At 35.6% G+C, this 27,542-nt stretch overlaps 1 protein-coding gene across 1 annotated transcript; it reads right to left on the bottom strand.

Moving 5' to 3' along the window:
* Positions 1–26,511, bottom strand: GTPBP2 (GTP binding protein). The gene is made up of 7 exons (XM_051219082.1): positions 26,105–26,511; positions 23,389–23,697; positions 15,496–15,747; positions 13,212–13,600; positions 8,281–8,734; positions 5,981–6,769; positions 1–1,830 (listed from the first exon to the last, which is right to left on the bottom strand). The coding sequence occupies exons 1-7, from the start codon at positions 26,414–26,416 to the stop codon at positions 1,078–1,080; spliced, it is 3,258 nt and encodes a 1,085-aa protein (XP_051070045.1). The 5' UTR covers positions 26,417–26,511; the 3' UTR covers positions 1–1,077.
* Between the last annotated feature and the right edge of the window lie 1,031 nt (positions 26,512–27,542).

Here is a 27,542-nt window from a genome sequence, read left to right on the forward strand (position 1 = left end):
TTTATTTTTTATATTTATATAAATAAAACAAAGAAAAAAAATAAACAAAATTTCACTCATAATAATAAGGATAACAATGTGATATTAAATAATAAAATTTTACAATGAAAGTTATGGTAGACTTGAGGAAAGAAAGAAAGAATCTAATAATTTACAATAATAAATAAGTGCACAACTACTTGATAGGGAATAGTCTAAATATACTGGTCGGTGGGCCTATGCTCCATTTGGAGGTAACAGGAATAAGTAGGTAATTAAGTAAGTCTAAATATACTGAATAACTAACTATTTCCTTAGTGAATCTGACTAAGTTTGTTTGATTGTAAGAAGAAAAACGCACACGCACACATACATACAAACATATACATCATCCAGTATTCATGCGATAAAGTCAGATGAGAAATGAAGAAAAAAACAACAACACTACTTATATCATCATAATTGAAGGTTTATCCGAATAATAATTCTATTAGTTGATTGTTTTCAGAAGATAACAAAGTAACAGAAAATGGGAAAGAGATCCCCACCCTAGTAACTAGTAGTAGTATAGATCAATTTTATTTTGAACATGTAATCACTATTAAGTGTAAGAGTAGATTGAAAAAAAAGAAAACACACAAAAAAAAACAGACCAAATTACATCATATGTAATGATGTATAGATTGGTCGATAGATCGTTACGATGAAACACCACCACCATTCTAGTTACAAACACACACACACACAAAGGGACATAGGGATTGAATTACATTTACATATTACTAGGAAAAAAGCAAATATGTATACATAAATTAACTGAAGGTTAATGATAATAATGAACGATCAACTATTTTATGTATAATGTGCAAATAATTTAAAAAAAACAACAACCCATTTACATGTACAACATGATCAATTTTAACAACAATAATTGCCTTACTCAATATTCATAAGAAATTATGATTATTATTATAGTAGGCTAGACAACAGCATAATCATAGTAAACTGAACTAACTAACTAAGTGACCAGCTATAAATAAATAAATCATGAAATTGTTAAAAGAAAACAGAGATAAATTAAAGAGGATCTAGAAAGAATTAACGTTTCTGTTTTCGTCTATGACGTCGTTTATTCTTATTATACGATGATGGTGTGAATGTTGTGACGTCTCCTCCTGATGAGGATATTGATGATTCAGAAAACTGTTTAACATTATTGATATCAATTATAGACTGTGTAGAATGATCAATATCTGTTGAATTATTATTATTACTATTATGATTAATGTTATCATCAATATCAATATCATGATTTTGTACTAATTCTGATAAACTTGTTAAATGATTTACAGGAATTAAAGAGTTTGATGATGTTGTTGCTGACCTCTTACATAATTCATTATTTGTTAAATGACCATAAAATTCCATATTTGTTGATGGTAATGATGAAGATAATAATAATACATTAGTTGATGTATGTAAATTATCTATAGATCCAAATGGATAATTATTCATTGAGATTGTTCGATTAATAAATGACTGTCGTAGACTAGACCAATCATAATGATCATTCTCTTGAAATGATACAGAATTTTGTTGAATATTATTATTCCAACAAATAGGATCTTGAACATTGGTAGTACTAGTACTAGTAGTAGTTGTTGTATTATTATTAGAAAGAGTATTCAATGAAAGATTATAATGATGTTTTAATGGATCAATTAATTCAACAGCATAACCGATTGTTTTTAAATTTCCATTCCATGTTAATATAAATTGTCGACCAATTTCAATTAATTCTGGATGACGTGTAAAGCGTAGTAAGATGTACGTTGTATCATCTAAATGATTCTGAGAAACAAACAAACAAATAGTAAAATAAATAATTATTTTTCATAGAATAAACTAAATACTTAACAATTGAACAATCCAAATGATGAGTAATAACCGATTTAGTTAAAATGTAGGTGGGTGACATACTGTGGTGTGAGCTACTTATATCCACATAAGTAGTATATAACGATGATCAGTCATAAAATGTATTTCAGTCTGTTATTGGCATATGTGCATATTGTGCGTGCGCCTCGATATTGCCTGAATTCACAATCTTTTCCTAAGCAAAGATGGATAGTGGATAGTAGTGGAATCCAGTTTGACGCGTTTCGTCCAATTTGGGGCTCGTCAGCTGGATGTACCTGCGTCTGAGTTAATGTTCACTCTGAGACTCGAACCCGGTACCATTCGCTCCAAACACCATCACGTTATCCACTCAGTTACTGAGTCCTGATAACCACTTGCTTGTGCAATGGGGTGAATTTAAATTCACTTAGTATTGTTTTACTTGTATTTTCCCATTGTGGTTTAAGACTGCAATTGGAAACGTAAATCCTATTTACGCAACAGATTGAACACGTTTGAGACAACCAACTTAATCCAGGAATTTTATGCTATTTTCAAATATTTAGTCTTAAAAATTAAAAGAACTCCTATTCAACGGGTAACACATGAAATACGAAGATCTGATCTATGCATTGAGTACTCTACTTGAATATAACAGTGAATAAAATGAAAAAAACAACAAATAATCAGTTAGTTCATTTCTCAAAAGAATTACAGTTTCTCTCTTTTTCAGTCAAAAATCATTCATAATCACAAAAGTAGTGTTTCTAGAAATTAGGAGTAATTTCATAAATAGACAACTAGTTATTACACAAGAAATATATATATGACCTGGCCATGGCTGTTACAGCATGACGTGATGGTCAGGGTTGAGTATTATGACGATAAAATCGAGACATATTATCTAGAACACTCGTTTTTTTATATCCGATTATGCCAATCAGGTCAGTTGGAGAGCAGTAGGACTAAAATTAGTAAACTTAGGGTCTAAGGGTGAAGTAGCACTGCCAATTGTGCAAGGGTGAGGGGATAGTAAGGAGTTTATTTCAGACAACCGATATCTCTGGAGACGCTGTCTTAGCACAACAGAAGAAGGTTATTCAAAAAGGTCGACTCCAAACGTAGTGCACCTCGTTTTGCTCCATAGGTTTCTGTATCGTGAGGTAAGAGTTGAAAAGTATGGAGACAACACATTAAAACTACTCGAAATAAAGTCGGACTGAGACAGTTATCCCTTGAACACTGTGATCCGTATATCAGGTCGTGGAGATCACTCCAAACCCAAGTTCATTGTCACGTTTATCAAGAAGAATTACTCTTTCATGGTGTGGGCAACCGAAAAGTGGCAACTATATCCTTATACCTTGAAAAAACACATGAGATCAACTTGACTAACTGATATAAAGAATGGAGTGTTTCTATTTCAGTATAAAAGTTAATTTGCATAATAAGTTTAAATGTGTCTATGAGAACAACAACAACAGCATATTTCTCCGTCATCTGTTACAATCATATGATTGGGGTTATATAGGTAGGCGTAAGAGTATTGGTAGTAGTAGTAGTAGTAGTAGTAGTAGTAGAAGTATATCACAAGTAGTATCAGCTGTTATATAAAATAAGAAGACAAAGCTACTGTCATAGATTAATTATGATTTCATTTTCTTCCCTTCTGCAACACATTTATTAAGTTGAAATTATTGGCAGGAATTATGCCTGATAGTTAGACGATAATTCCACCGGGAAAGTGGATCCCATGACAAAGCTCATTCAATTGTATGTTTTATTAAATAACATATAATCACGTTTGTTTTGTAGGTAGTAATGCCAAGATTGGACTTGATAGTTCCAAATAAATTGAGCACTGGGTAGAAGGTTAACGATATATATATATATATATATATATATATATATATATATATATATATATACCAACGAGTAGAAATATTGTATTTCTGACATTTCGTGACTTAGCGTGAACCACTTCTTCAGAGCAAATAAATGACTTACATTGCCCCCAAATGCCCTGGTATGGCCGAGGGTGGGGAGAGTCAGCTCTCTCTCCCTCTCGAAATTCTCTCACATGGTCACGTGCATACAACCACTGTTAAGGAAGTCCTGCTCACTACCTTCTCGTGATGGGGGTATTGTTTACGAAATTGAGAGGATGAAAAGTGAATGTCCGGCACTTTAACCGGGCTCGTGGATATGAAGGACCCATGTAGGGGAGTTAGTTGGAAAACTCTGATTCCAAACAAATGGTGTACATGGGCTCCAGTATCCTGAAGGAACAAATGGCGCATGAATCAACAGTTGGTCACCGGCCACCATGGGTCTGCATCTTCTGACGTTGCTCCACTGCCTTGTGGACCAGATCTTTAGGTCAAAGGCTCAAGGTATGCCCCCCTGAGAAAACCACCTGTTTCGGTTTGAGCACCCAGACAGTATCTCAGCCCTCACACAAATCGAATGATTTATGTGGCGCATATCTATTTGGTGCCTTTTTGTACCAATGTTTATGTGTTTAAATAAATAAACAAGCTCACAAAACTTCAGAAATATAATTTTTCTACTCATCGGGATATAAAAAAATATTTATTATCAATCACGTTTTTTGTTGTGCAGTGAGTGAATAAAGAAAACCTTGTTTGTTGACCAAGAATATTATCTTTTGGAATTCAGTTTATCAAAGAGGTTTGTGTGAATAATTGTCTCATGAAGAGTTATCCATTGGCCACAACGTACTACTGAACTTTATCTATCGTTTGATGTACTAATTATGGATTTAGTAAGGAAACATGCATTGTATCGTGTATCGTAGTAGATTTCCAAAACAATAATTAACATGGTATAGATTTCGCATGAACTCAAAATACCATATCACACATTAGCGCGATGAGATGAAGTTAACAGAGTGAGTAGCAAAGTTAGCGGTTGGAGATAATCGACATGAAACCCTGTATCTAGGGTTTTATTTGCATTTTAATTTCACCGGAGGTCACTTGCGGCATGAATAGCTCACTGATAACAAAGGTGGGTGACATAGGATCGGATCTGCCAAGGAACATCAGTTCCCTCAAGATTACAGGTACACATTGTTGCCGAGCTTCAAATAGCACAAAACTTAGCTCCAGGGTTTTCTGTCCACTACCTCAAAACACAATCTTACATCTCAGCATAGCGCACGCGATCTCGAGTTACTTAGACTAGTGACCACATTGGAACACGATCGGTAAAATTCAACCAGCACTACGAAGTTAACATACATGAAATTGGTCACTACTCAGTGATCAATCAGTAGCAAAGTAGTCGAAATAATATCATAATCAATTATAATAAAAAGAATGAACACTGAAGGATACAGATCGAAAAGATGTGTACAGAGGATTAACAAAACTCAATATGCAGAGGAAGATCAAGAGTGATAACTACTGTGTCACTGCTACTGACTCTGGATTATGTCATTCAACGTCTAAACAACCACTGATGGTGCAAACTCCTTCCAATCAGATAGTATATATTCACCAATACAGATGAGTTCAACGGTCATTGATTTTATAATCTAGTGATGTTACGTCTCAGCCTACTGTGGGAGAGAACAAACCAGCTTCCAGTTGAAGAAGAAATTAGGAAAAGACGATAGAAATGGATAGGACATACATTACGGAAATCACCAAACTGCATCACAAGGCAAGCTCTAACTTGGAATTCTGAAGGGAAACGGAAAAGCGGAAGGCCAAAGAACACATTACATCGGGAAATAGAAACAGATATGAAAAGGATGAATAACGACTGTAAAGAGCTGGAAAGGATTGGCCAGGACAGGGTTGGATGAAGAATGCTGGTCAGCAGCCTATGCTCCTCGACGAGGAGTAACAGGCGTAAGTAAAGTGTTACGTCTGTTAGCCTATGTGGAACTCAATATTTTAAGCATCCGCCTATCAACCAGGACAGAGTTCGATAGGGAATCCTGGTGGAACACCTATGCTCCGCTACGGGGGTTAACAGGCGTAAGTAAATAGATAAGTATCAGCCAGTTAAAGTTCTTTGTTATCTATCTTGAACAAAAAAAATGATTCATCAATCGGAATAATCATTTACAAACCTCATTATTCACCATATAATCTTTCAAGTTGTTCTGTTGCATTTCTTGTTCATGTTTACATTGATTTATCGTTTCTAGTACAACACCAGTTTGACAAACACATCCAGCATAAATACTTACACGTTGTCCAATTGATGGAATTGGCGTTAAAATTACCGGTGGATTGCCTAATTTAAAAGATACTATAGGTAGACGACGAATTAGTTTCAATTTAACTGTCCATACTACGGTGAAATTAATACAATGTTTAGATTTTAATTGTTCATTCCAAATAAATTCAGATGGTGATGATGATAGCGGGGAAGAATCGATGGTACATGGTAATAATCCCGGTGATGATGTTTTAAACAATGAATATGCAGTTAATAACATTGGATAAGTGAGAAGAATCATTCCACGACGTATTTTTATTGGTGAATAAAATTGATAAATATCTGACGATGATGACGATAGACTGTTGACATTCTTCTTCTTATTATTATTATGTGGAATATTCTCTTCATTCCCAGTACAGTTATCATCATCATTACAAATATTGTCATTATTATTACCGAATAATGAAAATGACTTTTTATGATCATTCATTGTTCTGTAAGATGATGTTATTGACAGTGAAGTGGGTGATGATATACTATGTAAGATGCTTTGACGTTGTTTATCATTCATACTATTCCATGATTTTGGTAAAAAATACACCTCCATTGATGCTGACTGTCCAGCGTATACAATATCATGTACTTGACGATTATGCATTAAACTAACAATTTGAACTGGATAGAAATCACCAAACTACAAAAAAAAAGAAACAGAAGGGGATAATTTTACGTCAAGAAGATAAAGTAAAAGAGCCTTGTTTGTCAGTCATAAGCAACGTAAAACCTGGTATATATGTGAATTGGTTTAAGTTAACCCACTAAATCAACAAAGAGAGATGAAGTTATAAAGATGAGTACTAGAGAAATAGTGTCAGTGATCACAAAAGTGATTAAGTATAGAAGATATCATTCGAGAAGAAAAAATAAAATAGTTTTGGAATTCTGGACACAAAGGAAAACAAACAGTGAATGCATCTGAGTCATCTCAACCAACGTATCCGACCATGGGTGGCAATTATTGAGTGGGCATTAAACTAACATGGCTCAGACCGACTGTTATATCCCGATGAGAATAATGAATGGTAACTGTTGGAATCTATTACTAGAGTAATACTATACGTATATTTTTATCGTATAATTGTTAATTAACTAAACTATGCATATTCGTGTTCCTCTTATCATAAGCTTTATTTTGACCTATGAACTATTATTAAACCATTTACCATTCTTGAGTTATGCCCAGTCTATCAATTAATATCTCCCACAATCACAGCCACTTTTGGCTAAATCTTGTACAAATGTCACTTTCTATTTTATGGTGAGATGTGATCTGTCTGGTTGGTATATAAACCCAGTTTGTTTGAATTAAATGATTCATATCGCAGAGGCTGAGATTGGTGTTCTGAACTTAACAGGTAGGGCTAGGCGGGAAGCAGGATCGCTAAGGACTCTACACTGCTCGTATAGGCTTGATAAGTCATTGATCCGGTCGACAATTCACTGTTCTCTAATTGGCGGCATCATCACGTTATACATTAATAGGGATACAGGGCACAAGTTATAACACCGACGTCCAATGATTTCATAGACTGATGATACACTTTAGTTTTAGCTTCTTTAGCTTTCTTCCAACCTACAGATACTCCAGTCAATATCGCCTGTCGAGGTGGGCAGTGATCAGACATAAGCAACACATTCTCCAGCTTCATCAGTCGATTAAAACTCACAGTATTATTTTATCAACCAATTTGATAGTCTTATTTGTTACCTTGAATCTAATTTCAGTACTAATCAATTCGTAGTCCCAATATACACGACTGATGATTCGAAGGTATCCTGTTATCAAATACTACTCATTTACGGATATCCTCTATTTTTAAAGACCATACTTCACAAGCATAGAGCAGAACATGAAAAACTGATGAGTAGTATACTTATCCCTTGATTAATATCTTGCCTATACTATAGGCGGCATAAGTTGGTAAAAGTAAATCCATCAGAACTAATGAGACTTCCAAGAAACATTCTTGAGTGGTGTTAGAAGTATGAGGGCGGTCCTACGTTGTAGCTGACTGACTGACTGACTAAGAAACATTCAACTACTTTAATCTTTATGATCAATCTGAAGAATAACATAGATCAATTTCTGAAATAAAATTTTGTATCTCATTCAATAATTATTAATTATAATGAATATAAATTTACTTGATCTGGTCCAAGCCATAATATTTGATTATTTAATAATTGACCAAGTTGTACACGTCCAACTATAACTGGATTAGAAACCCCTGGTATTTGTGTAAATACTTGATTAATCCAAAATAATGTACCATTAAAATCACGATAAGTTTTAATAATTTTCATTTGTTCATTTATTTTATTAAATATGAATTGAATATGAGTTTCATTGGAAAATTTATTGAATTCTAAAGATTGTTGTTGTTGATGAGGATGATGATCTGGATTTCGATGATCAGAAGATTCAAATGGATGGATTGTTGTCGTTGTTGATGATGGTGACATGGATAACGTTGGCATTGGTGATTGATTTAAACAACTTAGACGACTTAAAAAATGCATTAAGTTATCAATACCTTGACCAGTGACAGATGAAACAGGAAAAAATGGTGGCATAAAATAATCATCATTGAAATCCCCTCTATTAAAGATAAAAATTTCAAGGAAAGAAAATTTAACAATGAAAGAATATAATAGGAATGATAATAATACATTTTTATTACCAGTATAGGGGTTGTGAAGATTATTAAGTTTTTGATTGAGATCATGAGCCGATTGATGTTAGACCACTGTTGGAAACTTGGAAGCACTGAACGGTCGTTTTGTCCAAATATGGGACTCTTCAACAATGTATAACTGTTAGGATAGTCGGAAAAATATACCAATAATTATCGTGTTAAGTCTATGGTGGCCTTGGACCTTAAATGTACATTTGCCATTGGTCGATGTTTGTTTCACTTGTTAAATATTGTGTAAATATTGTTTTCTATTTTATGGTACGATGTGGTTTGTTTGGTTAGTATATAAATAGAGTATGTCTGAAATACAATGATTCATAACTCAGAGGCTGTGACTTGTGTTCTAGACTCAACTGGCTGGGACAGACTGCGAAGCGGGGCCAATCAGGGCACTAGGTCGTCCGTCCGTGTTTACGTGTCCACTGTCACAGAAGCGATCGATCGATATAAGCGCTGCTTATCAAGACCTGCAAGTCACACACGTTACAGCAATAACCATGGCCTTGTACTCTGCAGTCGGACTCAACACCTTCGGTCTCGCATATGAACACCTAACTATACCACAGACGTTTGGAGGTTGTGTTTGCGAGCGAGACCGAAGATCTTGAGTCGTATTCCAGCGTACAGGACTGTGCGTGTACACCACTGAGGAGTCCCATATCTGGACGAAAAGGTCGTGCAGTGCTTCCATGTTTTCAATGGTGATCTAGCTAAGATCAGTTCGAGATCTAAACAATGAAAATAATATATTTGTAAATATCTAAATGAGTAATAAAGACGAATTTTTGACGTTTTGTGATATGGTGTAAGTCACTTCTTTAGAGAACAAATAACGCTACTTTCGACTATTTCTCCTCTGTGAAATCAGCCTACACTAAGCAGCCGGACATCCAAAACTCAACATTCTATGCATTGAAATATTAGAAGATTATAATTTTGTTGATATAAACAATCGTTCCAATATTACATTATATGCGACTACTAGGATACACCAGTTAATTTCGGGTCATTTTCATCTAATGTCTCTCTTCAACTATTGATTACGAGATCATTGTGTAAATCGACATTTGAAAGACCAGACATCTAACGAGATGGTTCACTTACTTACTTATGCCTATTACTCCTCGTGAAGGAGCACAAGCCGCTCACCAGCATTCTTCATCCAACCCTGTCCTGGCCAATCCTTTCCAGCTCTTTACAGTCGTTATTCATCCTTTTCATATCTGTTTCTATTTCCCGATGTAATGTGTTCTTTGGCCTTCCGCTTTTCCGTTTCCCTTCAGAATTCCAAGTTAGAGCTTGCCTTGTGATGCAGTTTGGTGATTTCCGTAATGTATGTCCTATCCATTTCTATCGTCTTTTCCTAATTTCTTCTTCAACTGGAAGCTGGTTTGTTCTCTCCCACAAAAGGCTGTTGCTGATGGTATCCTGCCAATGGATGTTGAGTATCTTGTGTAGACAGCTATTTATAAATACTTGCACCTTCTTGGTGGTTGTTGTTGTAGTTCTCCAAGTTTCAGCTCCATACAGTAGAACTGCCTTGACGTTCGTATTGAAGATTCTCACTTTGATATTGGTTGAAAGTTGTTTTGAGTTCCATATGTTCTTCAATTGTAGGAATGCGGCCCTTGCTTTGCCAATCCTTGCCTTTACGTATACATCTGATCCTCCTTGTTCATCGATGATGCTTCGCAGGTATGTGAAGGATTCTACCTCTTCCAGAGTTTCGCCATCAACAAGATGGTTCAGTTTAACAACCAATCACTTCACAAAGTCATATTATTTCTTTATTTGATTCTTTTCAGCTTTTTAATACAACTTAAACCATTTTGTTATTCAACACTATAAATAGTAGTATGCAATTAGAGTAAGACATAGATGTAAATATATGTTAGTGATTTGACTGATGTACCATCATAAATAAATGATTTATATAATGAGAAAGAAACAGAAAGAGAATTTATTCATATTTCAATAAGTTTCTTTGAATATAAAGGAAACAAGATCAAATATTCCGTTTGATAGATCACGTCATTTTGAAGAAGAAAACAACAACAACAACAACAAATGATCTTTTCTTTGATACATGTGACAATCAGCTTTTGTTTATTTGGATAAAGTCAAAATTATAATATAATGAGAGAAAGAAAGGTCAAAGAAAAAGAAAAATGAAAATGTATATATTTAATGAATGAACTATTATTCTACATAGCTGTCTGTTGTTGTATTTGTGAAAGTAAAAAAAAACAACTGAAGATAGAGAATATGGATTGAGAAGGAAGAGCGGATTTATGGAATGACCACGACCAAGTAGTGTGCACCTACTGTCCAATAGTCAATGAATTCATGTATTGATGTTATACCTCAATTTGTTCACTCTTAGCTTTATTCTAATCTAATTCTACACCATTATTGTAATCAATGGTTGGAGCAGATGCATTCACTTTCTGTCTTCTCTTAGATCTTGATTTGAAAAATTATGTTAAGCTTTTTATCCAATCAACTTAATCTTTCTTCTTGGATCATATTGCCTATGCCTAATATTTTCTACTACTTCTGATATTGCTATTACTTCCAATAATGTGACAACTTGAGCCAACGCATATAACTGTCAGGTTTTATGTTACATATGACTGAATGATTCCTACACCAGTCAACATCGAGGATTGAGGTAGGTAGAGGATGAATTACATAATCTATATCCCAACCACTTCAATCAATAAAGATTCATTACTTCATTAACCGACTTGTTATTTTTGCTAAGAACACCGAGTCTAGTTTCAGCATTAGTCATTGAATAGTCCTGACATACGCGAGCAATACTATGAAGACATATATGATCAAATACTAGCAACCTACAAGTGAGTAAACAAAAGACACTGTACAGATTGTTTAGTTTGTAGTAATTTTCATCATCATGAGCTGATATATTAATTCGAAAATTACTAAAAACTATGAAACATTGAACAGTTGTTTTATTCTTACTTAAGGATATATTAATTTACTAGGTACGAAAACGTGAATTGCTAAGATTCTTTTTTTTAAAGGTTAAGTTAATGTAACTAAATAATGGGTTATGGAGTTTGTGTAAATGCCTTGAAACAAGAAATGTTACGTACAACGTTTGATGATAGTTTGAGTTGAATTTAAATGGAAAGAGAGGAAGAGATGTAAACTTGTGATCCAGTTAGCCACTTTACATTGTAGTTTTACATCATAAATTGATTTTAAGCGAGACAACTATTGAAATTCATTGATTGAGATCAAGAACTGATTGATGTTAGACCACCACTGAAAATCTGGAGACACTGGACGGTCGTTTCGTCCTATTGTGGGACTTCTCAGCAATGCCCACCCACAGTCCCAATGGCAGGATTCGAACCCAGGGCCTTCAGTCTGGCGTGCGAACGATTGACCTACTGGACCACTGAGCCGGCATCCAATAGTGTTAATGTCTAACCTCAACCAATCCAAAAAATTGCGCAACTATCTTCCATTATAGTGAGGTAGACACCTGTTTCTACCCGACACGGATTAGCTCCACTAGTCACGGCTTCTCCCCAGAACTCCGAGAATTCCTTCACGAATGTAGTCACTAGTGAGCACATGGTTATTATCAGCATAGTGTTGTGGAGATTATTATGTTATTGATTGAGATCAAGAACCGATTGATGTTAGACTACCATTGAAAACTTGGAAGCACTGGACGGCCGTTTCGTCCTATTGTGGGACTCCTCAGTAGTGCGTATCCACGGTCCCGCTCGCGGGATTTGAACCCATGAAGTACTAGACAGTTGTTTCGTTCTAGTATAGGATTCTTCGATGATTATCATAATAAATACAGTCCATAATGTAAAACTACTTACAAATTCAATAATCTTTACAATCCTCTCATTAAACGATGGTTATTGTTTAATTCAGTTGTTATTGTTTTACTTGAATCTTCCCATTGATGTTTTAGGACTGAAATTGATCAGTCTCTTATTGGCATATGTGCATACTGTGCGTATACCTCGATATTGCCTTAATTTACAAGCATTATAAGCAAAGATGGATAGTGGCTAGCAGTGGAAGCGAACGGTACTGAGTTCGAATCCCAGAGTGAACATCAACTCCGAGATGCAGATACATCCAGCTGACGAGTCCCAAACAGGACGAAACGCGCGTCCTGGATTCCACTGCTAGCCACTATCCATCTTTGCTTATGATGGTTATTGTTGTTGTAAAATTTTTTATGGTTTTTCTAACGAAAAAAATGTACTTTATAGATACTTTTTTTGACAGTACAGTTTAAAGTACAAAGGAACATTTTAACAACAACACCAACAAAAAAAAACATGCAAACTTTTTAAAAAAATGCACATATTACAATTGAATTACCTAGCTGAATTCAATTTCCAATCATTTAAAAATGAATAGTCTGTATTCGTTTGTGATATTGGTGATGATGGTACACCGTATGACCATGCATTATCAATTTGTTTAAATTGATATATTAATTGACGATAAATTATATGAATACGTTTGATTTGTTCAATTCCATGAGATAATTGATCAATTTTTGTTAATACAATGATCATTGGTAAATTTAATGAACGTATTAATTGTATATGATCTAATCCTATACTACTTAAACCAATTGTAGCAGATATTACTAAAATGCCCATTATTGGTTGATTACAAGAAATACCAGCTAATGTTGTACGTTGATATTTTGAATGTCCAGCTAAATCAAGTAAAGTTAATAAATTGGATGACATTCGAACAACCTTAAGAAGAGAACAAAAAATAAAAGATATGAAAAGTTTGTGTTTTGTTTACTTGAATGAGAAATAATTGACAGTTTCAATATTCAACATATATAGCCAACTCAAACTATGTAACCTCCTCTCCTCTTTTTATCATCGCAAGTATCACTCAAAGTTATTTATCACCAAGGGTTTAATAGTGTAGTGGTTATTATGTTTACTTTACCCGCAGAATGTTCACGAGTCGAACCAAGATTTCAACAGTAATGGGGTCAGTGTTCGTAATGTTTGGGATTTAGCCGCTAAGGCTCGAACTCCGTCCCACTTACCTCAGTTTAGATAGCCAAGTAGTTTCAATGGTTCTTACGCTTAAAGTATGGCTCGAAGCTTATTACACAAAGCTATAACTGGTAAACGAATTGACGAGAAATAAAGTTGGACAGAGTTATGTTATACAGATGTCCAAGTTTGATGCTGATTTACATGCTTATTATATCGGTATCCAAACCAGCAACTTGAGTGAAGAAACAAGAGTGAGCGAGTGTTTATTGGCCGACTGAATCGAGAGTGTGTGAACAACTCAATTAAAAACGTAACCACATATCCCTCATAAAATAAAGACATATTTCCAATCCATAGCACATATCTATTCCCTCAGAAAATGAAGCCAAATCTTGACCAATACCATGCCTGCCAGCGTCCTTCACTTATCTTTTGCCCTATGTTTGATTGTCCCGGCGCATTACGTACTCTAGATACAAAAATCTAACTTCATAAAATAACGCTAATACAACCAAAATCGATCATAATTATACAAAAAAAGCAAGATTCTCCGATACAACACAACATACACGAATGGAATCACACTTGATGGAGAAGATTTGGAAGATGTAAAAACCTTCACATATCTGGGCAGCATCATTGATGAGCACGGTGGATCTGATGTAGATGTGAAAGGCTCGAATTGGCAAAGCAAGAACAGCATATATACAACTGAAGAACACCTGGAACTCAAAACAACTTTCAACCAACAACAAACTCAGAATTTTCAAGACAAATGTCAAAATACTTCTACTGTATGGGACGGAAACCTGGAAAACTACGAAAGTCATCATCCAGAAATCACAAGTGTTTATTAACAGTTGTTTACGCAAAATACATCAGATCTGTTCGCCAGATACTATCAGCAACAACCTACAGTGAGAGAGAACAAACCAGATCTCAACGGAGGAAGAAATCAGGAATAAGCTCTGGAATTGGATAGGACACACATTGAGGAAAACACTCAATTGCGTCACAAGGTACGCCCTCACTTGGAATCCTCAAGGAGAGGAATATCAAAGAACACATTACGCCAAGAAATGGAGACAGACATGAGAAGAATGAAGAACAATTGGACAGAACTAGAAATGAAGGCTGAGGACATAGTGGGTTGGGGAATGCTGGTCTGTGGCCTATTATTTGTAGCTGGATATCTATGACAAGATAAAAACAGAAATAGCAAGAATAGACAGCCATAAACGAACAAAACTAAACTTAAACAACAAGTTGCAATGAACTGAGCCTGATATCTCAACAAACTGCACTTACAAAGTGACATTTGAGTAGTATATATTTATGGAAAGTTTATTTGCATAAAATTTTCACAATGTTTACATCGGTTAACTTTGAGAAAACTAATTAAAATTGAACGAAATAACTGATGAAATTATTTCTAAGTGTTGCATAGTTTTCTCTAAGAAATTCCAAATAATCATGTGGTTAGAGACTAATCAAAAAGTAAATCGTGGGTGTGTATTCTGATTAGTTGATAGGATAAATCAACCAATCAACAAAAAAAAGAAGAAACAATGATGAAATTACAAAATATTTTGGTGTTTAATTACATTATATACAACTATTAATAATCAACTTACTTCTTCTGTTGAACGTCGATAAACTCTACCATCAGCATATTTATAATTAGTAACATTACCATTTGCATCAAAACCTAATAATTCACGACTTAAACTACTTGTCCGACCAGATTGTACTTCATGTAAATGACGAAATAGATTTAATCGTGCTTTACCACGAGCATTATCCAATTCACCATCGGTTAATACACTAATTAAAGTTGATTTGCCTGAATCCATTCCACCAACTAAAGCTACACATAAATCTGGTGACTAGATAATTTAAATAATATTAATGAAAACAAAAGAAACACAACAATGAGAATCCCAACATAGTTACTAAGATTAATGTTAATAAAAGAAATTATTTATGATAACCATTCTGAAAATATGTTTACATTTTTTTTGTTAGCAGAGAATGACTAGTTGGAAAGATGTTTTTTTCTCTCGACTATTTCATCCTAAAAACTATACAAAACGACTGTATCTGCTACTTTGGCATGGTGGTCTGGCCCGAACATTACGATGATTCAGCTGAGTTCCAATGAAAGAGATACTTGTTCCATTTAGGTATTACTATACTGAGTAGGTCTGTTGCGGAGAAGTAAGACTAAAAGCAGTAAACTTAAGGTTCGAGGGTAAAGTCGTACTTTCACTTGCACGTGAATGTAATAGGAGTGAGAGGTTCCCCTCAGAATACCACCATTTTCAAAGATATTACCTCCTCAAAATGGAAAAGTCGACCGTAAATGTAGCTTAGCTTTGCCCCATGGATTTCCTTCGCCAGACGTAAGGCCTTGAAAGTAAGGAGTTAAAAACATGGCCATATGTAACCGGTCTAAAGTATTTGTCCTTTGGGGTCTATGTTAGAACTCCCATTTGGTCAAAACTACCCTCAATACAGTTTTATTTTCAGGTATCTCACAAAGAAGTATCTTTTTATGATGTGGACAACCGGGAAATGACAACCACTCATACACATCTATCAGGACTGAAAACCACGTTGTTCATAATCGTATTTCCATTTTAATTCCTTTTACCAACCCTTCTCCCATCGCTTTATCTTTTTTCCTCACATACTATGGATTCCAGTTCACGAAGTGCGATTCCAAGTCTTCTGAAATTACGCTCCAAACTACTTGTTGGAGCTTTCAATATTCGAACCTTATATCAAACTGAACAACAAACTTAACAATCTAGCATTCTAAAATCTTGTATGATTGTTGCATTTTATTTTCAAAAATGTCAATCTATAGTGTGTTCTATTAATAGCTGTCCCAACTGAATATGACATAGTTATACAGCTATATATAACTTGTCTATCATGGTTATTGTACGTTGAAAAATAAAACTTTAATAGGCTTTTCTATCCGTGTCAAGATTTTGATAGAGCCGAACAGTAAACCAGCGACATCATATGCTGAAACAAAAGTCGATCAATTCAATAAGGCAAGCAGTAATTGTAGTTTCTAAAGTTGATATGAGGGTGTGATGAAGGATGTTTGAACAAGGCGGTTATTCTTATTAAAACAAAGTAAACATTGAGTAAATTTATATTAATGCCGTTAACTTAAAGAGATATACTGCTACTTAAAGTGACCAATCTAAAATTCCAACTGTAATGTATACGATCTAAGGCATATAAATGTAATCAGTCATATGTAACATAGAACCCGAGGGATTCAAGTTGCCACATTACATCAGTACAGTGAAATTCCAGGGTAAAATAAGTAGTAACATTATAAGTAGAAGTAGAAAAGATTGGGGATAGAATATATGATTCGAGAAGAGAATACAGATCTACGGTATGAAAAAACTTAAAGATAATTAAGAAGCTTGAAAGCTAATAGAAGACAAAGAGTAAATGCACCTGTGCCGTAGAGAATAATTCAGAGCTATGTTACTTAGTCTCTAACTATTTGGTTAAGAGAACTGCCGAGTCGATTTAGTGTAAGCGCTTAAACGATAAACTACAGATGTCATTTTCTAAGGTTTGGTATAACCAGATATAGTTATTACTTCTTAAGGTATGAGTATCATTTATAAATTAATTGACTTTACAATTCGTGGGATCAATATTTCGAGAAGTTACTTTCAGTGTAAAAAGCGTTCTATCAAGGTGGTCAACACATGAATATTAATAAAGAACAAGAAACGCAGAACCAATCAAATTGATTGTATTCATTATTTTTCAAATACTCCACATTTGCTCACTGAAAACACAATATACATAAAGTGTGGTGAAGAATAAGATAAAGACTATAAGGATAATTATTAAATGAAAAGAACCACACATCACCCGTCAAGGTAGATGGTGAATGGACATTCGTAACACATGTTCCAACCACCTCAGTTGAAGATTTATTACCTCATCACACGATTTACCATCTTTGCTTAGTACTCTATCTCTAACTTCGACATTGCTTACTCCAGTCCCGAAATACACGAGCGATGTTTTGTAGACACATATAATGGAATACCAGTAACCTAAGAATATTATCTACTCTTAATGGTCATGTTTCACATCCATGAAGTAGAACGGAGCAAACTATTACGCAATAAACTCGCCCTTTGGTTAGAAAAGGTATATCCCGCCTACAACACAAGTGACGTAAATTGGCAAAAGCCAATCAGGTCTTCTGAATCTGCGCCGAGACTTCGTCAGACACCAGACTATCAGGACTAATGAGAATTTCAAGATAAGTAGATGCTGGTTGTCTGGGAGAAACACCTTACTACTGTCAAACTCCTGTACAGTCAGCAGTATAGTCTCATCCTCGGACCTTAAGTTACTGCTTAACGTCTCGTCGTCCGCCAACTGCCCTACCTGACATGGTAGGACGTAAAGAAACATGTGTTCCAGCCAATATAGCTCGTTTGAATCGTCACGATAGACAAGCCCGATCACCACGTCAAAATAGCAACCAGCAAATGTACACACGTTATGAAGATGTACAGTTCACGTACTGCCGAATAATAAATACTTTATACATAACTAGGAGTAATAGTAAAAAAAAACATTGACGTTCTTATGGAAAGGTAATAGTAATAACAATAATCATAGAATAATAATAATAATAGCGATGTCTTTGGCAACGCAGAGAAGAAAAAAGTATCACACATTGATATCTGTGTGTCGAGGGGATTTGTTTATACTACTGGATTCAATAAATCAAGGCAATAATTACATAGGTGAGTGAAAGTTTTATTAGAAATCACGAGTTTTCTTATTTATATGCCATTTATAAATAGTAATAATAATTGCGTATCATACGTAACACACGAATTCTACTAGAAATGTTACCTTTACTTCAATGTTGTGTAGAAAAAAATGTGATTATTTAGTGTGAATCACCGAAGTTTATTTCTTTCAAGGTGTTATATGCAATAACTAACTGATTAATGATTATAAAGTACCTTATTTACAGGGTGATAATCATTTAAGAATAAAATAACTTTAATCATCATTTATCAATTTATAAAGTGAAGATCTTTCAATTAGAGTATTTGAATTTTGGGTAAGAATGAATGTAAATTCGAACATCGTTACAGATACTCTTGTTTGGGTGATCGTGTATTACTCTATCAGGATTGATTTAAGTCAATATTGTTACGCAATCGGTAATCATCCAGATGTTGATAGTAATATAACCTGCCCCAAAATGCCCTGGTATGGCCGAGGGTGGGAAGAGTTGGCTCTCTCTCTCAAAATGTTCTCGCATGTCCACGCGTATATAGCCTCTGCCAGGGAAGTCCTATTCACCGCCTTCTCGTAGCGGTGTTGTTCACGAAATTGAGAGGACGCAGAGCGAATGTCCGGCGCTTTAACCGGGTCGGTGTACATGGAGAGTCCACCTAGGGGAGTTGGAAAACCCCGATTCCAAACAAATGGTGTACATGGGCTCCAGTATCCTGAAGGAACAAATGGCGCATGAATCAATCGTTGGTCACCGGCTACCATGGGACTGAATCTCCTTACGATGCTCCACTGTCTTGTGGATCAGACCTTTAGGTCGAAGGCTCAGAGTGTGGCTTCCTAAGAAAACTACCTGCTTCAGTTTGAGCATCCAGGCAGCATCACAGCCCTCACACAAATCAAATGAGATTTGTGTGGCGCACATGTATCTGGTGCCCCGTTGTACAAATATTTGTGTTCACATAAATAAATAAATAAATAAAATAGTAATATAACCTATGCAATGTACCAATATCGTTTGATTCATATTTATTAATATTATTATGGGGCGTAAAAACGACACATAATGTAAATAACGCATTAGTGTTTGAAGAAATGTGTACTGGGTTCGAGTCGGTGTGAATATCAGAACCGACAATATAATTAAATATTACTAACAAGTCCCAAAATAGGACATAACATGTGTCTCGGATTTCACCGCTAGTCACAATCTATATGATTTAAAATTTTTCACAAAATAACTATATAGCGGCAATCATCTCAGGATGGTCATATACCAGAGACTGATCAGAATTCAGTTCTGAATATGAACACCCGGACAATACAAAACTTCATTGATAATATAAAATAATATATACTGTGATGCCTATTAATTTCACTATTATCTTGAGAAATAAAAGCGCTCTTGGAAGTCTTGTCATCTCATGGTTGGGTGTTTTGATGTGCTGGTCAAGTGAATCGGGAACCAGTGAACTATCGAATGAGTCAATTATCTTATTCGAGTGAGTTGACTCGGTACTACAATTATCGGTATAGTTGAATTCCAAACATAATCACATAAAAATGAATGTGACTCAAATCCTAGTACTTTATAAATGGGTTACGTAAAACTCCATTGAATCCATCAATTTGCAACAAAGGTAGTTAATGAGTTTAAACCGCAAATGATGAATCTATTTTTCACTCATTAAAATAATTTGGCCGTTTAAAGATTATTAGAATTGAGGGAATTTGTGGAGATTGTGAACTTTTTGCAGTTTAATTCACGAACTGGTGCCATTTCTGGAGTTCTAGTGATAAGTCGTGACCAGTGCAGTTTAACCATATCGAGTGTGGGACGGTTATCTCCCGCAGGTAATTAATGAAGGTTAAGCAATAATAATTTTTCCGATCATACAGTTTATTTTTATGAATTGAAAGTCAGTTAAATTTAATTTACAAATGATCTAATTATCCAGTCTGTGTCAGCTTAATATCAGTCACTCAAGGATCTATGCCTGTAGCCAGTCAGTCAGCAACAACGTAGAACTTCGGACGCACGTACATCAGTTCAAGTTGTCATGCCACGTTGGCACACAGATACAATTGTCGATTTAAATTCCGTAGTGATAGGGGTAGTAAAAGTATAGGCAGTAATTGGATCATACAACTAACATTATACAACAAAAAAGTATTCGTATACATCACGAATACTCATCATGATTAAGAGAAATTAATATGGTACAGGAGATAGGGATTGGTAAGATACAGATAACATGAAAACTAACACTTTCTTCATGTACCTGAAAAATAGTAGTATTACTTAGTATGAGTCTGATGGTTGGGTCAATAATTAATTGAGGCTGGTTGTATCTTCTTAATAGTTAGATTTGTACTGAATAACACATTGCTAATACTACCGAGACATCATAACGTTACGACAATCAGAAGAAAAAATGGCGAGACTATAATTTTTGGACGAATCAATCAGATTTAAGATAAAAGGTCTCGGATTTTGGCACAAAATTCATACTTATTTGGCTAAATACTATTTCGGCGTTATAGCTGATCTCAGTTCTTGATGAAAACTCTAAATCTAATTCCTAATCCTATCCATCAACTGTAAATCATAATTAAAATTCCTCACACTGCTTTATAACCATCATTTAGTCCTAGTTAGTGGGTGGACATTCCCTAGGTTATTTTAGCGTTGCTCAAAGGTTCTCCATAAATTATAGCCCCACCGAAAAAATCAGTAAGGAAATAGAGTGGTTAGGGAAAACACATTATGTTCATTAGATCACCATTAGCCGTTAGTGAAACATCTTTCAGAAACCAGTCAGTCAACACACAACGTAGAACCTAGCATATACGTGCATAAGTTCAAGTTGGCACACCATATCAACACGAGATGAAAATATCAAAATAAATACGGTATTAGTATTAGTAATATCAACAATGGTTAAAAAACATTAGACAGACAAAAAAATACATCACGATGGATAAAAAAAATTCATAGAATATAAGATTTAAAATACTTTCTAAGTTCAGGGAAGACAAAGAATGAATGGATCTGAATTGAAGTTAGTGATATTCCGTAATCAATAAATCTTTCGATAATAATATAATCTTAGGGAATAAAGACTTTAGATAGAATGGATTAAAGTAACAGGTAAGTTAAATCACGTTGCGATCATGGCCGGTTGTCATTTGACTGTTTATTATTATTATTACAGAAACAATTACCAGGATCTAAAATAATAATTTCTAACACAAATAGAGAAAGAATAATCATTCTACTATTCCCCTAATATTTTCATAAATTAATTTATATGTTAATCATTATCAATTGGATTAGTAGTTTTATCAGCTGTTACACCATATCACACAAATCATATGTTTAATGATTATTATTGTTATTAATATTTAAATAATAGGGAAGTAAACGATATTCACTAGTTACATAAGCAAATTTACAGAAACATTTAGTGTGATAATCATACACAATAATGCAATCTCTTTACCAAGTAACAAGTCTATGTACTTGATTTTGTGGCAGACCGTAAAAAAAGTCCCCTCCTAGCAGAGTGAACTAACGTACAAGGAATAGGATTTGAACCTGAGACCTGTTGATTAAAAGTTAATTGCTTTAACTACCACGCCAGATAAGAATAATGAAGAATTTGAGGTGTAAAACGGCAGATAGTTTAAACTAGTTCAAATTGCCGTAGATGAGGAAGAGGATCAAAGATGTTGGTTTGTGTTATTTCTTTCAACCAGGCAGTTTATTTATCACCTACTAGAACGTGTACTGTTGGTTAGGATAAAGCTAGAGACAAGCAAACTAAGGCATGGAATTATTACATGAAACTACAGACCGTTGAGCTGAACCATATTGGAAGATATAGACTCCCAAGATGGGGACCGTAAGGTAACTATAATTTGTGGTTGATAAAGGGAGGGTAGATTACGGAGTAGCAGCTGCATTCACCACTAATTCTTCTATAAATCTTAAGCTTGAAATCATCCCATAATTTCCATTCCTGCTTATTCCTTTTGAACTAGAGTTGACGTATGTCATTTTCTATTTCAATCAATATTTTCTCGGTTGTTTACCTTGATAATTTTGTCCTGATGCTGTTACGAAGTGTGGTAGCTTGAACGTGGAACTATAGACGCCTTTTATTGAACTTACTAAGAAGAACAGTCTCTTAGTTCTCATTTTAAAGAAATAAGCTATGATAGGTTTGTAAAAATGAGTATTACCCCAAATAGGTAATCTAGAAATTGATGTATTGAGCAAAAAGAGGACAGTAAATATAATTACATCAACAGTAACAGAGGGATAACAGTGGAAATAAAATATGAGATTGATAAAAAAACACCATAAATAGTGGAAAAATAAAATGTTTCAGAGTGCAGGCGCTGTCTAATACTCTGATTTGCTTCAGTTGATATCAATTTGTGGCGATAATTATTTTCAGATTAGAGTTAGTATAGATTTATTAGACTTTGCAAAAAAATAATAACAGATGGCCTGGTAGCTATAGCGCTCTATTTTTGACCATTAGTCAAAGGTTTGAATGCTGTCCTACCTACTTTGGTTCAGGCAACCAGTTAGGATTATATTAGCTCACACGCCTAATGTAGTCCAAAGCCGAGTACACGGATATGTACTCGGTGAGTTACATTACAGGAAAAAATTGATACAATAGTACTGAATATAACATTCGACTTACACCTTCATTGGTTGTTGGCGCTAGACGAACAAGCACTTCAATAGCTTTACGACATTCTTTATCCGAAGAAATAGTTGTCGGTTCAATAACACGCTCTCTGAGAGGATGAAGAGTGGAGTTTAGACGCTTTGCCATTCGTTCAAGTGTTGTTAACGAACTGATTAATTCAGATGGACGAAGTCCACTGACATGACCATCGTCATCTACACCTAATTTATAAATGGCTTTGCCTCCACCTTCATTAAGACGCCATTTCATTTGAGTAACAAGCTGTTCAAAACGATTTGGTGTAGGATCAACTAATTTCCGCTACGTAAAAAAGGAATTGGTTAAAATCGGTGTAAGGAAAAGTTAGCGAAAACAGAGATAGAAGGGTTTAAAAAAGTATTTATGATTTAAATAACTGACTACAAATGACTTTCACTTAATTGCAGATTAGTGGAGTCGTACCTTATTAGCATAAACACGACTATCAAACATTTAGATTTTTATACTTCTTTTAGCCTCCTGGAATAGAACTGTTTGTCATTTATAGCTACTACAGTGAGTAGGTTTAATGTAGATAGGGTAAGTCAGATCGACAGAGGTTTTGGTGCCCCAGCTTAACGGACAGGTAACGATGACTGACTGCAGCAAATATGTACATACAAAAATTTATTTCGAGAAAACGTTTGCTTTAAGCATATATAGTGACATGTCACACTGACCTAATGATGAACAGAGGTAAGCTTTTTTTATCTATTAATTTATTCCAGTGAATAAGGATGAGTGAAAAAATACAGAACCTCGTTAAACCCGCATATTTTCTTCCGAATGATCTCGTTGGTGGTGACAGGAGATACGTCGAATACAAAAGTATTTTGGAAACGAATACTTTAGAAATTTTCTTATGCAGAGAGACTATAAAAGATGCAGTGGTGGTCTTATGGTTAGGCGGTTCAACTTGAAGCCAGTAAATCCGAGATTCGAACACCGCTCCAACTATCTCGATTCAGGTAACTAAGTAGTATCGTTAACCCTGACACATGGAATGTCGTTCACACTCAAGTACCTGGTGAATGAGTTAATTTATGATTAATTTTTTACTCGCAATGTCTAAGGGTCATATGCCCCAAATGCCCTGGTATGGCCGAGAGTGGGGTGGGCCCTCCCTCCCTCTCGAAATGCTCTCACACGGCCACGCGTATACAGCCTCTGCCGGGGAAGCCATACTCACTACCTCGTGGTGGGGGTGTTGTTTACGAAAATCAGAGGACGAAAAGCGAATTTCCGGCGCTTTAACCGGATCCCAAACCAATGGTGCACATGGGCTCCAGTATCCTGAGAGAACAAATGGCGTATAAACCAATTGTTGGTCACCAGATACCATGGGACTGCATCTACTTACGATGCTCCACTGCCCTGTGGATCGGACCTTTAGGTCAGAGGCTCGGGGTGTGGCCCCCTAAGAAAAACACCTGCTTCGGTCTGGGCACCCGGGCAGTATCACAGCCCCCACACACAAATATGGTGTGGCGCATACATATTTGGTGCCCTCTTGTACCAATATTTATGCGTTTAAATAAATAATAATAAAATACAGACACAGAGTTACATGGTCACAAAGTACTTGATCAGATTATGATATTTAATGGCTAGACAAAAATAGATCAGTAGAGATGTGATAAATGCTAAAAACCCACTGTTAGTCATCACTCAAACGGATCAGTGGTTAGCTCTCACCTCATAAGGACACGTCTATCCGTCTTACTGGACATACGGAAATCGCAATAGAAATACTTCGCGTGCAGGTTGAAGACAGAAATGTCAAGTATGTATCTGAGGAAGGACTAGTCAAGGACTCAGTCGACCAATGTGGTCAAATGACGTGAAATAACTATTGATCCATTGTGTAAACAAATAATATTTGCTAGGAGCCTCAAACAAAATGCTTGGAAAGTCAGTCTATTCCCATTGTTTTCATTTAGCAAAAACAAGTCGAAAAACCCTTCAAAGTCAACACTTATCGAGGCTGTAAATTCCAACGTAAGCATGTAGACCGACGCTTTGAAAAGCGGGACTAGTTCATCCGCAAAACGATGCAAATCTCGTATACAGCCTGGGTAATTCTTCATTTCAGGTTCCTTTATTAGGAAATAGTTCAAACATATTATTTTTGCATACCAACTTTGAAAGAAATGTTCCAACGCTGAAATTTCAGAGCAGCAGGTCGATTCGTATCCAATTTTGTTTTTTTCTTTATATACGTAATTCCACACTTACAGACATCAGTGATTTACAGCTAGTAGACGCGGAACTTGTCAAGCCAAAGCTTATTCAGTCAAGTTATACTGATGAATCAATAAAGACTGAGAGAAGTTAGGGTGTAAACATCAAAACCGGATTGAAAATCAGTGCCAGGAGTTAGGATTGTGTGGTAGGGTTTGGGTTTTGTAGTCATGAACTAACATTGCTTACAATTCAGAAATCCTAAAAACATCCGAATACTGACCCATGACATAACAAGGCATCCAATTATCAATCCCTTTTCTTTGGCCAAAACAGTTAACACCTGCAAAATTTTCGACACTATAGTTCAGGCTTATCACTTATACAATACTGTCTAAAACCACTTGGAGGCCTAATGGTATCATATACACGGGAACGGTTAATCATATACCACTTCCTTACATACTGAATATGTTGACAGGACAACAAATAAAAATAGGTTGCTTACTTTGTACTCAATATTTCCCTCTTCTATTTCGGGAGGAAGAATATGTGGCATTTTTGTAGAGATATTTCCACAGCTGTAGCTACCACACATGGGATTATTGGGAGTAGAGTTTAGGCTAAGGAACGGGTTGTTAGCATTATCTGAGCCGTTATCTATAGTTTTATTCTTCTTGATACAACCTCTGAAGCTTTTGCGTTGTTGTGCGTCATTACGAAAATTAGTTGGCCTTGTGAATGATTTTGCTGACTTTTCATTCAACTTGGACTTCGATGTTTCATTACCGGCTGAAAAATACATAGAGAGCTCATCCATCCCGGCATGTAAAAGATGAAGCAGAAGCTATTATCAAAGATAAAATTTATGCCTTTCCGACATCCGCTTCAAGGCCAAACCGGGGTCATTCAACCTAACCGCTTTCAATGTCCATTATTTTGGTTTCGAGCTTCGAATTTGATAGAGGGAAACTGATAGTTAATTGTTTTTCAAGGTCCGTTTGCAAACTGCAAGCGTCAAAGCATAAATTGTATTGATAGCATAATAATTTTGCAAGTAATAGTTACGCCGTTGCGCTTAGACTGGGTACTTACAAACGAAGAATTCCTGGTTGACAGCCTCTCAATCCTCGCTTTCCTAGATGAAAGCGACCACGCCGCCACAGCCTTCAGTTTTATCGGAGAAACTGAGCTAAGACAATACACCAACAACAGGCGCTGGAATTTCGAACAGTTGGATGTGTCAGCTTAACGGGATAATCTACAGCAGGTGAATCGGGAAGTTCGCCCTCAACTTGATCTGAACGCTTATTGAGATTTTTTACTGCACACGGTTTTGTGTGCTAGGAGGCAGTCTGTTCTTCAGATGGTACCCAAAATCTACAAGCAACCTACAGTCACCAAGATCTGCACTCTTCGTTTGCTAAGCCGGAAAAGGCACTACTAGGCGGAATACAAACGAACTGACACATACAGGCAATACAAACAAATAAGGAACATATGCAAAAAGGCAATAGAAGGAAGAAGGCTTCAGTACCGAATGAAGCTTATCGATAAATTTTTTTCCAATCTAAGAGGCTTGTTCCGTTATGAAGCCTCTCTTCGACAAGCCAAAACTGGAGTTTCGCAACTGCTAAGTCCTGAAGGCCCAACCAACAGTGAAGGTGATGCCGCTAATCTCCTGACTGGACAGTACTCCCGGACATTCGAACCGACCCTCACTAACTCTATTGGCGAAAGTTTCATCTGAAACTCCACAGGATTTAGTGTACCGGAAACTGCAGCACCTAAAAACGACACCTGATCCGGATGTGATCCATTCTGTTATACTGAATGAGGCAGCTTCAGAATCGGCAACACCGCTTAGCGTGACGTTCTGACATTCGCTAGGCCGAGGAACGTTACTAGAAAACTGGAAGCCAGGTCTCATTACACTTATTTTCAAA

Source organism: Schistosoma haematobium, chromosome 3 (genome assembly GCF_000699445.3).
Source record: "Schistosoma haematobium chromosome 3, whole genome shotgun sequence".
Classification (NCBI taxonomy): domain Eukaryota; kingdom Metazoa; phylum Platyhelminthes; class Trematoda; order Strigeidida; family Schistosomatidae; genus Schistosoma; species Schistosoma haematobium.